This window comes from Panulirus ornatus, chromosome 12 (assembly GCF_036320965.1).
Source record: "Panulirus ornatus isolate Po-2019 chromosome 12, ASM3632096v1, whole genome shotgun sequence".
Lineage (NCBI taxonomy): Eukaryota > Metazoa > Arthropoda > Malacostraca > Decapoda > Palinuridae > Panulirus > Panulirus ornatus.
In genome coordinates this window covers 21429526-21444249 of record NC_092235.1, presented here as the reverse complement: position 1 = coordinate 21444249, position 14724 = coordinate 21429526, and the positions used below count along the sequence as shown (strand labels likewise).

General features: G+C 38.3%; 1 protein-coding gene across 7 annotated transcripts in view; it reads left to right on the top strand.

The window, feature by feature from the left end:
* Positions 1-14724, top strand: part of Med (Smad/Smad4 homolog Medea) — a 42815-nt gene that overhangs the window by 19285 nt on the left and 8806 nt on the right. For 4 of the 7 annotated variants that reach the window (XM_071667462.1, XM_071667463.1, XM_071667465.1 and 1 more), the window contains 4 exons: positions 702-1046; positions 7839-7942; positions 11064-11200; positions 11906-12074. In XM_071667462.1, the coding sequence (XP_071523563.1) occupies positions 702-1046; positions 7839-7942; positions 11064-11200; positions 11906-12074 (755 nt within the window). The remainder of the gene's footprint in view (positions 1-701; positions 1047-7838; positions 7943-11063; positions 11201-11905; positions 12075-14724) is intronic. The other 3 variants (XM_071667464.1, XM_071667467.1, XM_071667468.1) reach the window with 1 other exon arrangement.

The window sequence follows — 14724 nt, the reverse complement described above, 5'->3', positions numbered from 1 at the left end:
TTTTTTTTTTTCTCCCAGGACAGAATTTTTTTAAAATTCTGCCAGTCACTCGTCTCTTTTTTTTTAAGGACAACTTGGTTTCTCCATTCATACTTTGTCAGCATTCCGTTTTCCATAATCTTCATTTCACCATGTGGTTCTCCTTCCACAGGCTACTCTCAGTGCCACATACATTTGTGGTAGCATCTGTTAAATGTGCTTCTAAGTGTCTTCACATTTCTTGAGCATCACTCTGCTGTGTTTCACCTCTATCTCAGCTTCCAGTTTAACTTATTTTGGAAACTGTGTTTTGCATGTAATCCTTAACCGTACTACTCATTCCTGTTGCTTTTTTAATCTCAATTGTTGTAGTACACTCTCCAAAATATAAAGCTGACTTTCATATTATTATATGATTGGGCAAGCCCCTATGTAATGTAATGCTCTGTACTTGTCACAATCTTTGCTATCACAGACATATTGATCATACTTATCCATTCTGTTGTAGTATCTATACCTCACATTTATGGGTATACATGTGTTCAAAGTGTATATTTTGCAACACATACATACTGACACACATTCCATTCATCATTTCACAAGTGTCAGTTTCATTTGGGACCTTTAGTTTATTTTAATGTTTAGTAGTTGCTTTGCACGTCATCGTAATATATTAACTATGATTAGCTTTGCAGTCTTTTCTCACGTCATCTTTTTCTTAGCAGGTAGCATGAGTCAGTTGTCACCACACCTACAGCAGCAGCCACAACAGCAACATCAACCTCAGCAGTTGCAACAGCAGCAGCAGCAACAGCAGCAGCAGCAGCAACAACAACAGCAACAACAAAACGGGTTTGCAGTATTGACAGGTGGGACGGGGAGCAACTCTAGAACAGTTCAGGGAGGCCCTGTGACTTCTCAGTTTGGACAGGCCGCTGCATCTCCTCAGCAGGTTTCACCTCACTCTGTTACCACACACTCAATGTCCTCGCAACCTAACTGGAGTGGAAATAATACTCTTTCCTACACACCCAATATGATGAGTGACCGACAGAACCATAGCTATTGTAAGTATACCATATTGTAGAGATTTGATAAGTGATAAAAGAATGAGAGGCATTTCTGGTCAGGTGTAGCTATCATTAAAATGAAAACTCGGATATGATTTTTGTTGTTGCCATTTCTCACTCTGGGAATTACAGAACTCTCATCCACAAGGAATAATGTCATGAATTAGGTGATAGAGGGGAGTCTTCAACCATATCAATCCTGTTAAGGAACTGCTTATGAATAGCATGATTTTCTGCTCAGTTTGTTATTTTAATATTGTGAAGCTGGAGGAGGAAAATACTGCAAGAAAATACATTTGATATGAATGCATTGCAAGTTGGTGGTGTTAATTCATTTGCTTTTACCTTTGACTCTTAAGTGTTAACACGAAAGTAGAAAGGCTGTGCTTAGAAGTTTTGTGTTGTTTTAAAATAGTCAAGTCAATGATGGAGGACATCCAGTTGTTTTACAAGTGTGTTGTACAGTAGATAACCTTAGGGCATAACTAAAAGTCTTAACTCTCTCAGGGTTTTTCTTAGAAATTTTGTGTATCACTGAATTTTACCTTTTAGGGGTTTTCATATGCAGAGTGAATGAATAGTTTTAATGTTGGTCTTGCTGTATATCACTGGCTTTCATATTTGCCTCAACATCAGTGGTGGCTGGACCACCTATCATAGTGATCTGGCAAATTTGTTGAACTATGTCTTGCTCCACCCAGAACATTAGCACATATGGATGTAGCTTATGTTCCTGTGCTAAAACGGTTGTTTTTACCATGCTTATAGCATTGTTACTGCTGTTATGTCATGACAACTATTTATGTACCATACTTATCGCAACAAGAATGCAATTTATCAAGAAAAGGTATAGAATGCCTGGCATGAACATGAAGTTCTAGAACTAGATCCCAGGACCCCAGACCTTGATTGGGTGGGAGAGTTGCCTGCCCTGATACCCTGAGAGAATTAAGATGACAGAGTGAAAATTATAAATAAGTGAAACACCTGGCTTTATACTCAGAAAAAGTTTAAGTAGATTAAAGTTAATATTATATATGGAAAAGAGATAATGAAGTAAATGTACTTTCAAATGTGTCAGTTGCTTGAACAAAATAATGTAAGCAGATTTTGATACATTGTAGAATAGGAAGTGTGGCAGAAGAATGCCATCAGAAGTAGTAGAAAAGGTGATGTAAAGATCAAAAAAAATTTGGAGTACGAAGAAAAAGTGTGGTTAGATTAGAGAATTGTGGAACAAGGGCTTGATGATCACACTCTCAAATACAACTATTATGAATTAAAAATGTAGGTGAAAAGTTATAACTTTTTTCTTCAGATAATTATTCTTTCCTTTTGCCATAATTCAGCCTTCATATCCACAAAGTGTACAATACAGGTTTTTATAAAAGATTAAAAGTAATGAATAACTAGTGGTCCTGAAGATGACCAGGAGACAGATAAGGATGTGTCTATCACAGTGATTGCCCTTGATTCTGCACACAATAGCGTTGGCTCAAAAATATGCTTGCAAGTGTTGAAAGTACAGTTGTTGGACTTTACTTAAAAGGGGCAGCAACCCCAACAAGATCCAAGAGACCCTTAGGACCTTGGGGATGCCAGATAATCTACTATTCCCCATTAATGTTATATGATTTATATTTATTGTTGAAACTTAAAACTGTAAATAAAGCCAGAAATGTGAATTGAATGTAACTCGCCTTTCTCCAAATGCGTACTTATTTCATTCTTCTGTCGATTGGTCAACATGATCCAATTCTTTTAACATCAGCTTGCTTGTCCTGCTTCACAGGAGCCATTTTCAGGCATAAATTCATTAATAACTTGATCATAACCCAAAATGTGTGAAAAAAAGAGGCACTCTACACGTAAGTGTGTCCATGTGCAGCTTGGTGACATGAAAATGTTAGCAATGTCACCAGCACCTCACTCATTGCACTGGATAACATTCTATCTTGCAGAACAGTTGAGCAAATGTGGAGAATGCTTTTTAAATGAAGTCTTTACAAACAGACTCATCACGATTTCCCATTATTTATGTTATATGCGCCAATCTGTCTTGCAGGACAATAGAGCGATTATGGGAATTTTGTAGTCAGCACAGAAAGAAAACTTTTTAAATGAATTTTGTACAAACACTCTCCTGTACCACCATTTCCCATCATTTGTGCCATGTACTCATGGAAACTCCCTCATTTTCTTCCCCAACCAGGGGAACTGAATCTAAATGAATGCTGGCTGATCAGATAATTTGTCCACTTTTGAACCAGCTCGATTTGGAATTTCTCTTAACAGAAATGGGGCATTGTATTTTTACCATGTTATTAATTTACTTTTGGAAAAACCAATCCATATAGTTTGCAAAAATCAAAGAGTTATCTGATGTTTGGATGTGTCTCCATGTCTTTCTCTGTTTGGTTAACATGGGTGTTTCATGTGTCCATACTCTTTATGAAACTGTGATTTCCCTGGTGAAGTGCCTTCTTCAAGATTTACACAATTCTTGCCGGTGACTTTGTTACTTTACATTCTTCAGATAGGAGGTATGCTTTGCTTCTGTTGAGCAGGTTTTCCAAGTCATTCGTTCTCAATTAGTAGTAGTGTCTGTAATGTCACCAGTTTACAATGATCAAGCAGAAGGCCTTTTGCTTCAGCTTAACAAATATAGGCCTGGTGTTCTAAAGCATCAAGAAGTATGATTTTCCAACTCCCAAGCTGAATCGCGAGTATGATTGTCTTTACCTGTGAACAGAAATTTAACTTGCAGATTCAAGGCAGTGGACCTTGATATTAGCAGAGTGAATATCTGCCTTCTTTTGCATTTAGTTGCTTTTCCATTGAGTCAAGCATATGACCTTCAGGGGTGCTATCATCTGTCAACCCATGCCTTAAGGTATCTTCCCAATGAATCAAGCATATGATCAAGTTGTGTTTAGTGTCACCAGTCTTTTACTTATAGAGGTGACTTGGGCACTCACACCTGCCATTCACCCCCGTTTGGGATGCTGATGGACTTGGCAACATTTCTGTGATTATTAGAACCTTTACTGCAGATAGCCGAGATTCAGGCTGCAAATTTCACTGATGAAAGTTGAGAGAAGCAGCACCCGAAAGGATGTTGCATTTTTTGCTGTGGATTTTAGTTGTCTCTCTATGGATTTTTTTTTTAATACTGTCAACAGTTGGGGTATCTGGGCTTTCAAGGTCATTGCCCCACTGCCGTAATGAAGTTGATCATCTGATTTAGTCTTGGTTGCAGGGGTACCATAATTTTGCTGCCATCCATGTGTGATTTCTCTTTTTTGGACATAGCTTAGTAATGGCTGGATAAATTGTGATCTTATCAACTGGTGAGGTCAGCTTTTCAGACTGATGTCAAAATGGTAGACTGATGGCAATACTTCTGTTGAAATTGGATCAGTATTGGCATATTGCTTGTGCCAAAATGAGACTACATACACCAAAATCATACAAGTCTCATTCCCTTTGATTTGTTAAGAAATTTTGAAAGGGAGGGCTTCAATACAAATTTCTGTTGGTATGTGTTGCTGTATGTTGTCTTGGTTAAGTATTTGGGGCTGAATTATAACAGATTGTTCAGGAAATATTCATTACTCTTGTTGGGGATAGTATAATGAAAATTTACTAGGCATAGGAAGAATCAAGTCACAATTCTGTCTGGTGTGTGGGTACAGTAAATGCAAATAGAAGTTAAAAGTTTGAAAAGGTTCTTAGCAAGAGTAAAAATATTTTGAATACCATTGAAAAAGATTATGTAGGAGAAAAGGGAGTCTGATATGAAGGTATTGAAATGGAAATACTAAAATTTCAAGATTTTAAAGATTGACAGGGATTATTATTATTATTATATTATTATTATTATTATTATTATTATTATTATTATTATACTTAATCATTGTCTCCCATGTCAGCAAGGTAGTGCCAGGAAACAGATGAAGAATGGCACTTCCACTCATATACACATATATATACATAAGCTCCCATACATGCACATATACATACATATACATTCACAGACATATATACACATGTACATATTCGTACTTGTTTCCCTTCATCCATTCCTGTCACTACCCCGCCCATAGGAAGCATCACTACCCCCCCACATTAGCGAGGTAGTGCCAGGAAAACAGACAAAAAGGCCATATTTATCCACACTCAGCCTCTAGCTGTCATGTGTAATGCACCGAAACCACAGTTCCCTATCCACATCCAGGCCCTTCAGACCTTTCCATGATTTACCCAGATGCTTCACATATCCTGGTTCAGTCCATTGACAGCATGTCAACCCCGGTATACCACATTGTTCCAATTCACTCTATTCCTTGCACGCCTCTTACCCTCCTGTATGTTCAGGTCCTGATTGCTCAAAATCTTTTTCAATCCATCCTTCCACCTCCAATTTGATCTCCTGCTTCTCCTTGTTCCCTTCACCTCTGACACATACATCCTCTTTGTCAATCTTCCCTCACTCATTCACTCGAAATGTCCAGTCCATTTCAACACACCCTCTTTTGCTCTCTCAACTGCACTCTTTCTATTTCCACACTTCTCTCTTACCCTCACATTACTTACTTGATCAAACCACCTCACATCACATAGTGTCCTCAAACTTTTCATTTCCAGCACATCCACCCTCATCCATACAACCCTATCTATAGCCCATGCCTCGTAACCATATGTTCCTTCAAACATACCCATTTTGCTCTCGGAACAATGTTCTCTCCTTCCACACATTCTTCATCACTCCCAGAACCTTTGTCCCCCCCCTCCCCCCACCCTGTGACTCACTTCTGCTTCCATGGTTCCATCTGCTGCTAAGTCCACTCCCAGATATCTAAAACAATTCACTTTGTCCAATTTCTCACCATTCAAACTTACATCCCAATATCCCAATTAACTTGTCTCTCAACCCTGCTGAATCTAATAACCTTGCTCTTATTCACATTTACTCTCAGCTTTCTTCTTTCACACACTTTACCAAACTCATTCACCAACTTCTGCAGTTTCTCACCCGAATCAGCCACCAGCGCTGTATCATCAGTGAACAATAACTGACTCACTTCCCAAGCCCTCTCATCCAGAACAGACTGCATACTTGCCCCTCTCTCTAAAACTCTTGAATTCACCCCCTAACCACCCCATCCATAAACAAATTAAACAACCATGGAGACATCACGCACCACTGCCGCAAACTGACATTCACTGGGAACCAATAACTTTCCTCACTTCCTGCTTGTACACATGCCTTACATCCTTGATAAAAATTTTCACTGCTTTTAGCAACTCACCTCTCACAGCATATACTCTTAAAACCTTCCACAAAGCATCTCTGTCAACCCTATCATAAGTCTTCTCCAGATCCATAAATGGTACATACAAATCCATCTGTTGTACTAAGTATTTCTCACATACATTCTTCAAAGCAAACACCTAATCCATGCATCCTCTACCACTTCTGAAACCACAGTGTTCTTTCCCAATCTGATGGCCTGTACATGCCTTCACCCTCTCAATCAGTACCCTCCTATAAAATTTCCCAGGAATACTCAAGAAACTTATGCCTCTGTAGATTGAACATTCACCTTTATCCCCTTTGCCTTTATACAATGGCACTATGCATGCATTCTGCCAATCCTCAGGCATTTCACCATGGTCTGTACATACCAACCAATCAACAACAGAGTCGCCCCTTTTTTCAATAAATTCCACTGCAATACCATCCAAACCTGCCACCTTGCTGGATTTCATCTTCCGCAAAGCTTTCACTACCTCCTCTCTTAACCATAAATTCACATTGACCCTCTCACTTCGCACACCACCCTGACACTCTATCATCAAACACATTCAACAAACCTTCAAAATGCTCACTCCATCTCTTTTCTCACTTTATCACTACCCTTTATTACTTCCCCACTTGCTTCCTTCACCGATGTTCCCATATGTTCTTTTGTCTTATTATGTTATTTACCTCCTTTTAAAAGATCTTTTTACTCTCCCTAAAATTTAATGATACTCTCTCTCTTCCCTCAACTTTCAGTTGCCCTCTTTTTCAATCCTTGCACCTTTCTCTAGACCTCCAGCCATTTTCTATACATCTCCCAGTCATTTGCACTACTTCAATGCAAGTAACATCCAAACGCTTCTCTTTTCTCTTTCACTGACAACTTTACTTCTTAATCCCACCACTTGCTATCTTTTGTAACCTGCCCACCTCCCACCGTTTCTCATGCCACATGCATCTTTCTTTTCCTCAAGCCATCACTACTTCCCTAAATACATCCCATTCCTCCCTACTCCCCTCATGTCATTTGCTCTCACCTTTTGCCATTCTACACTCAATCTCTCCTGGTGACAAATTAATTCAGAGGAAAAGGAGTAACTATAATGCGGTCAAGAGGTCTAACTGAGAAGAGAGTGAGGTAATGTACGTATAAACAGTTGCAAGAACAAAGCAAGAGGTGACTAAACTTTGCTGGCCATTCATCACTGACAACTTCAGCCAGGAATATGGGAAATTACCTGTTTGTAAGTCGTTAGGTTAATACATTTTTGGGTAAGAAATAATCTTCTCTTGCCCCAAATGTTGGGTCAAGGACAAAGATTTTCTTTCTTTCCTTTTCAGATCTGAACATTCTAACAATAATGCTGAACATGTACAGTGGCATACCTATTTATCTAGAATCATTTATGCACTAACACTGTTTGTTTTGTGAATAGTAAACCATAAGAGAATAGTAACATTGTGTGCAATGTTGCTTTTATCAGGGGATCAGCAACAGATGATGCAGGACGTCCAGATTGCACCGCTGTCATCACAACCGGGCCCAGAGTTTTGGTGTTCAATTGCATATTTTGAATTAGACACTCAGGTGAGATGGGGAAAGAATATCATCATTAGTACAGTGTACTGTAAGGGATTCAATGAAACTGCTAGGGGATCTGAGTATGTGGGTGGGTGATTTGACAACTGAAGAAACAGTTGTTGGGTCTTGGGCTCCCTGGTTTAAAGAAAAATTGGGGGAAACTTGTTGTGTGCTGTGGAGGCATTGGTTCCTTGGTTTCAAGATGTGAAAGTGATACATCGTTTAAGAAAAGATGATCCATAATTATGTGTATGCGAGTGATGTTGGGAGGATAAACTAGCACGACTGGATGTGTTAAGTTTAAACGTGTTCAAAGGATAGGTTGTTGGGTTTATATGTGCTGAGAGGGGTGGCAAGTGTACTTTATGGTCATTTCTTAGTGGGGGTGAGTGAAAATTGATGGTGGTTTTAGGGAAAAAGAAATGGTTTACATACTAAAGAAGATGTGAAAGTAAATGAGCTTGGAAAAGTGGTCTATATGCTGAGATCCATGGAGAGACTGAATAAAGAATGATATGGCACAAGACTAAATGAAATTAGAGGAAGCAGTTCTTCAGTGGGCAAATGAAGTGTATGTGAAAGGTGGGATGTGGACGTATGAGATTGGTTACTTAGTGGTGGAATGTTAAACTCAAATTGCTTTTGAAACAGAAGTATGAAGTATCTGCTAGGAACAGAGCACGTGAAAATGCAAGAAAGCAGTGCAAGGGGGAAGGTAATATATGAGAATTGAAAAAGATGGCAAATAAGAGATGGAGAATATCAGCGAACTTGTGAGAGAATAGGAATGTTTTGTTAGGAAGTGAATGGAGTAAGAACAAGATGACAAAGTAAAAAAAAAAAGCAGATAGAAAGTTGGAACAGACAAAACCAAGGGAAAGGAGATGGAGTAAGTATTTTGAAGAACTAATTTATATGTTTAATGAGAAAGAGGTGGATGGGTATGTTTAGGATAAGGTGGGATACATAGTGTCAGTGTAATGGTGAACTGTTGTTTGTAATTTTTGATAAGTATGATTTGTACATGTCTAGGGGGTGCAATTTCAGATGTATATATGTATTCATTGTGGAGTTTAAGACTGGCATTGAGGGAGGGGCAGTTGCTTAGTGCTTGTTAAGTCATTGCAGTGTGATGATGTCTTGTGTTTGATGGTAAGGGTAAGGGGTCTACGAGTATAGTTTGCTTAAAATTAAGGTGTTGTTAGTTGGATATTAATTCTTCCGGTGCTCCATACTAAATTTTTCACCAGATGTAAGTATGTTCCCTTACTAAAATTTCCAGCATATATATGACTCCACTACTTGTCCAATAATTTTCATTAGCAACTTAGCAATATAGCTGGAAGTAATACCATGCATCATAGACACCCTTAAGATCATCAGAGAAAGTGTAACTGCATCATTTCAGAAGGTGGATTGTATGGAGTTGCTACTGTAAACAGTTTTACAGAAGAAAAAAACTTTCTCTTGTATTGTTGTTTATAAATTTGATGGAAATGTTTACTTTCATATATTTATATTAATGATATCCTATTAGTGTAAATTATGAGTAAATACCTAAATACTGCATAGAGAAAGTAGAAGATATATGTAAAAATTATATATTTAAAAATTATACAGTTTGAATTGTATGCAGAGAATACCAAGGAATTATTCTTGTCTGGAGCCATTGTCAGTAAGCATTGAGAGGGTGTGAAAGTTGTGTATGGTCATCCTGTTGGCAACTGTAGTGATGGGAGAGAATGTTATGTCACACCTAATACAGTTATGGTTTTCGGGCATTGCATTTGAAAGCTAGAGAATGGATGTAAAGAAAAGTGGCCTTTCTTCGTATGTTGCTAGTGGTACCTCACTTGGAAGAAATGGCAGTGAAGTATGAAAAACCTAATAGATAAGGTTAGAGTTTTGCAGAGTGGAAGTGACTGATAATACAGGGTTATGGGAGGGTATTTGTTATGTTCACACACATCTGTCTAGGGTTAAGAAGGTAATGGCATATTTTGGGGGGATGCAGATCAGATAATCTGTTTTGGTCGAGCCAGTGTTCTAATTGTGTGATGAAGTGCTGCATGTTCATTGTTGTTTTTATAATGGGCAAATGGGAGTAAAAATGTTGCCTTTGTAAAGAAGTAAGAAAATGAGTTTAAGGCTGATATGGATTAGAATGAAAGTATAGTACTTGAGTTAGGTGAATGCTAGTGCTTGTGCACCTGGTAGAGAGATGGTTGTATGGAAGGATGTAAGTTTTGGGCCTAGAATGCAAAAGAAATGAATTGGATAAATGTGTTGGAGAAGAAAAACAGAGGACAATATGTGGTGTGAGTTGGGATGATCATGTAGGAAAGGACTGTTTGAGAGAGAGAGGTTCAGCAATAAGAGCAGTTTGATTATGCGGGCGGACCGAGAAGTGCCGAAATGTTTTGGACATGAGAGAAGAATGACTATGAGAATCTGCATGTCAAAAGCTAAGGGAACATGGGGAAGACTGAGAAAGATATGTGTGGATAGAGAGACAGAGGCTTTGGGGTATCAGGATCTGAACATTTAGACGAGTGAGAGGTGAGCATGGGAAAGAATGAAAAGGACTGATGTGTTATATGGGGGAAATTTACTGTCTATAGGATGAACTAGGACTTAGAAGGTGGCAAAGGTAAACCATGAAACAGTCTATATGATTTGGGTGTGGATGGTAGTATATGGTTTTGGTGCATTATACTTGACAGCTGGAGAGTCAGTGGATGAGTACAAATGAGGCCATTGTTCATCTGTTCCTAATGGTACCTCAATGAGGTGGTAGCAGTAATTTTGTATTAAATGTGAACAAATATAGTCCCTTTCCTTGGAACTAGAACCTGGTGGATGTTCATAGTGATTTCTTTTGAACCTCATGCAACTGTTAAGATGGAGTATATACTAATTTATTTATTACACTGAAATATATTTTTGAGTGATGTAATCTGATGTTAAGCAGTACCTCAACAGACACCTTTAATTCACCTATCCCTTCTGCTTATACTATGCATATAAGAGAAGAAATCTCTACAATGAAACACCCCCTTTTATTTGCAAGAGAGAGAGAGAGAGAGAGAGAGAGAGCAAATGGTTTAACTTTATATTTCTTCATCAGGTGGGTGAGACTTTCAAGGTGCCCTCCAGCTGCCCAGCAGTAACTGTGGATGGTTATGTAGATCCCTCAGGAGGAAATCGTTTCTGCCTGGGAGCACTAAGTAATGTTCACCGTACAGAGCAGAGTGAAAGAGCCAGGTATATTATATGATATGCATGTTTCAGAACATTTTCATATGGACCTAGCATACTATCATGTATGATATCTTTGTTGTTTTGGAATGTGTTTGCTGTCCCTTCAGAATGTTAATCGTGCCCATAAACTAAGAAAATGATTTAGTGTGCAACTATATATCTGTTCCTTGCTAGGGAAGAAAGGCAAAATAGACATTCTGGTTAATCTGGTTAATATTTATGTACTGATACACAACAGCTAGAGAATGGATGTGAGCGAATGAGACCTTTTTTTTTTTTTTTTAGTCCTGGTGCTTTTTACTACCTAGTGAAATGAAAAGTAGAAAGAAAGATCACAATCTTTGAAGGATAGTTTGAAGTTAAAGAATATGTTACAGACTAGTAAGTGATGCTGTAGTGTACATGAGGACAAAGAAAAGGAGCATATTGAGAAAAAGCACTCATTTTACTCAAGTAATTCTCAAATGGCTAACCAAACCTAACTAAAGTTTTTATATCTCGCATTGATAGATCTTTACTAATTGTGTGTAAACTTATATATACTAAATGTACTTCTTTCCCCTTGTAGTGGATGTAAATGCTTACATTGAAATATGCAATATATTTTATAATACAGGCATCTCCTTAAAGGCTTTTGGTGTGCCTATTATTCAGCATAAGATATGGCATGAATGAAAGTATTCAGGTTACTTTCTTATTATGCTGTAGATTGCACATTGGTAAGGGAGTTCAGCTGGACCTAAGGGGCGAGGGGGACGTGTGGCTGCGTTGCTTGAGTGACCACAGTGTGTTTGTCCAAAGTTATTACCTTGATCGTGAAGCTGGCCGCTCACCTGGTGATGCTGTACACAAGATATATCCCTGTGCTTGTATCAAGGTGAGTCTGTCAATGACTGTTCCTGTTCTTGAGCATACCATAAGTATAATCCATGTGTTAATATCTGGGTAATTGTACCTAAGATAATGCCTGCATTTGTATCATAATGTCCACAAATTCTCTTATCTTTGTGTCACAGTGAGAATATCTCAGGTTACATACTTTGATAGGTGTGTGCAGATGTATGGAAATACCTATGTGCTTGTATGAAGGTGCTTTATCCAATCAGGCGTCTTTGTACTTATGTAAAGATAATTATACCGAAGCTGTTGTTCCTATGGTGGTATTAGGATGGACATGTTGAATATGGTTATGGTGATGATGATGTTCTGTGCTTATATAAGTGTGGGGCTATACCATGGATAATGTTTTTATTATTGTATTGAGGGACTATTGAAGAAAATCCTGTGCTTTTAAAAATTATGTATTTCAAAAAAGGCTGAGTTCATTTAAGAAAATAACTAGCCCATGTATGGAATTCACTCTTCTAAAAGATCTTGTCCTTTGTATGAAGATGAACATGCTGAAGATAATACAAATGTGCTTGTACTTAGGTAAATAATGCTTATCAGAGTTGAACTTAATAATACCCCTATATTTGTAGCAAGGTGAATGTATGGAAGATATTGTCCACTTTAAACTATGCCTCACCTGCCTGGTCTTTCACTCTCTCCAAAGCAAACGTGAGAAGGCTGCAATTCACACAAGAGAGTGCACTGAGACAATCACTAACTGACTAGAAGCCACAAATATGCAACACCTTTACAGTGAATTAAAGATCCTTCCATTAAAATTCCATCTTAACATGCTCAGCACTCTATCCTATGAAATCACTTGACCCCTCCCACCCAAACCACACTATAACTAACCAGGTAGAAATGAAAAGCTTACCACCACCTCAACTTCAGTAACCTTTACTTACCAATCCCCCACCACCAAATAATATAACACTGACAAAATACATACACAGTGAACTAACCCAAGAAGCACTAAACCACCAGCCTCCTAACTCTGTCTTAAACTCCAACCCACCAGAAACCACTCTCTCATCTATGCTTTGGATGTCATCCATCTCTACAACACTACAAATACCATTTTAACATATCCCGAGACCCTTCATGCCCATGATGCAGCTGCCATAAAGAAGACACTAAGCACTTACTGCTCAGTTGCCTTGCATCCTCTACACCTAGATGCACACTTATCACAACACTATGACCTATAGTTCTGAATGGTGGAGATGGCCAGCTTCCCAAGTGCTGTAGGGGCCTCATAAAGACAAAAGGGACTCCTGGGGCAGTCAGGGTGAGCATGGAGAATGTAATTTCATTAATTATTGGACCAAAGATATTGTTTATCCCATTCTTATTTTTTGCCCTGAGAAACTTCAAAAGCTCTGTGTTAGAGTAGCAGAAACCAAAAACGACAAAGTCAGAGCTCTGCAGTATGTTGCCTTTCCTCCCCTAACAGTCAATCCTTCACTGGATGTGCAGTCTCATTCATAAAACATGAAGACATTAACCAGTCTTATCATCTCGTACTCACATCCAAATATATCATCAAAACATTGAACTCATAACTAAAAGCCAGCCAGCCTTCCGGTTAATTCCTGTTCGCTTGTATTAATGTATAACTGCTGAAATATCTGTGTGTTATTTCTAGTTCAAAGAAAGTTTTCAGTGTAAGGATTATAGGCAGTGTCACTTTAACCCTGTAATGCCTCAAAATGTTTTTCTTTCCAACTCTCAAAAGTCACATTTTTAAAGTTAAAAAAAAAATCATTAAACTTAAAGGATTCAGGGATATTCACAATTTTTTTTCCCATACCTGATTGGTTTCCCCATGTCAGTGAGGCAGTGACAGGAAACAGACGAAGCAGGACATATCCACTCCCATACACATATATAAACATACACACATACATGTATATATACATACATGTACATATGTACATATTCATACTAGCTCACCTCCATCCACAGGACACAGCACAAGTGCATGAAGGAAAAGAAAAAAAGATAACATATACATTCTCTTCTCCTTCCCTACCCGTTTGCTGTCCCCTGCTTCAGCAAGGTTGTGCTAGGAAACAGATGAAGAAAGGCCACATCTGCTCACATCCATACACTAGCTGTCATGTGTAATGCACCGAACCACAGCTCCTTATCCAAAAGAAGGAACAGAGAATTGGGCCAGGTGAGGGTATTCCCTCAAAGGCCCAGTCCTCTGTTCTTAACGCTACCTCGCTAATGCGGGAAATGGCGAATAGTTTGAAAGAAAAGAAAAGAAGAAATAATTTCAACAATTCAAAGACAGATCACCTTCAAATAATTCATGATCACCATGTCCTCTAAATCTAGCTAAAAGCCACTAAATTTATTTTTTTGTCTGTTTCCTGGCAGTACCTAACATGGGAAAAAAATTCAGAAATATATTCTGTCCACTACTTTCACAAATGATACGTTAAGTCTTGTAGATGTTTCAACACAATGTACCATAATTACGGGATTGATGCCAGAGTGTCAAGTGAGTTACCACTGTAGATTTTTTATCATTTTACCTTCATTGAAAAATTGATTACTGATACATTCTGTCTTACTTTATAAATCCTTTCATGTTGTAATCAAAGTGATTCCTTGTCATATTTTTT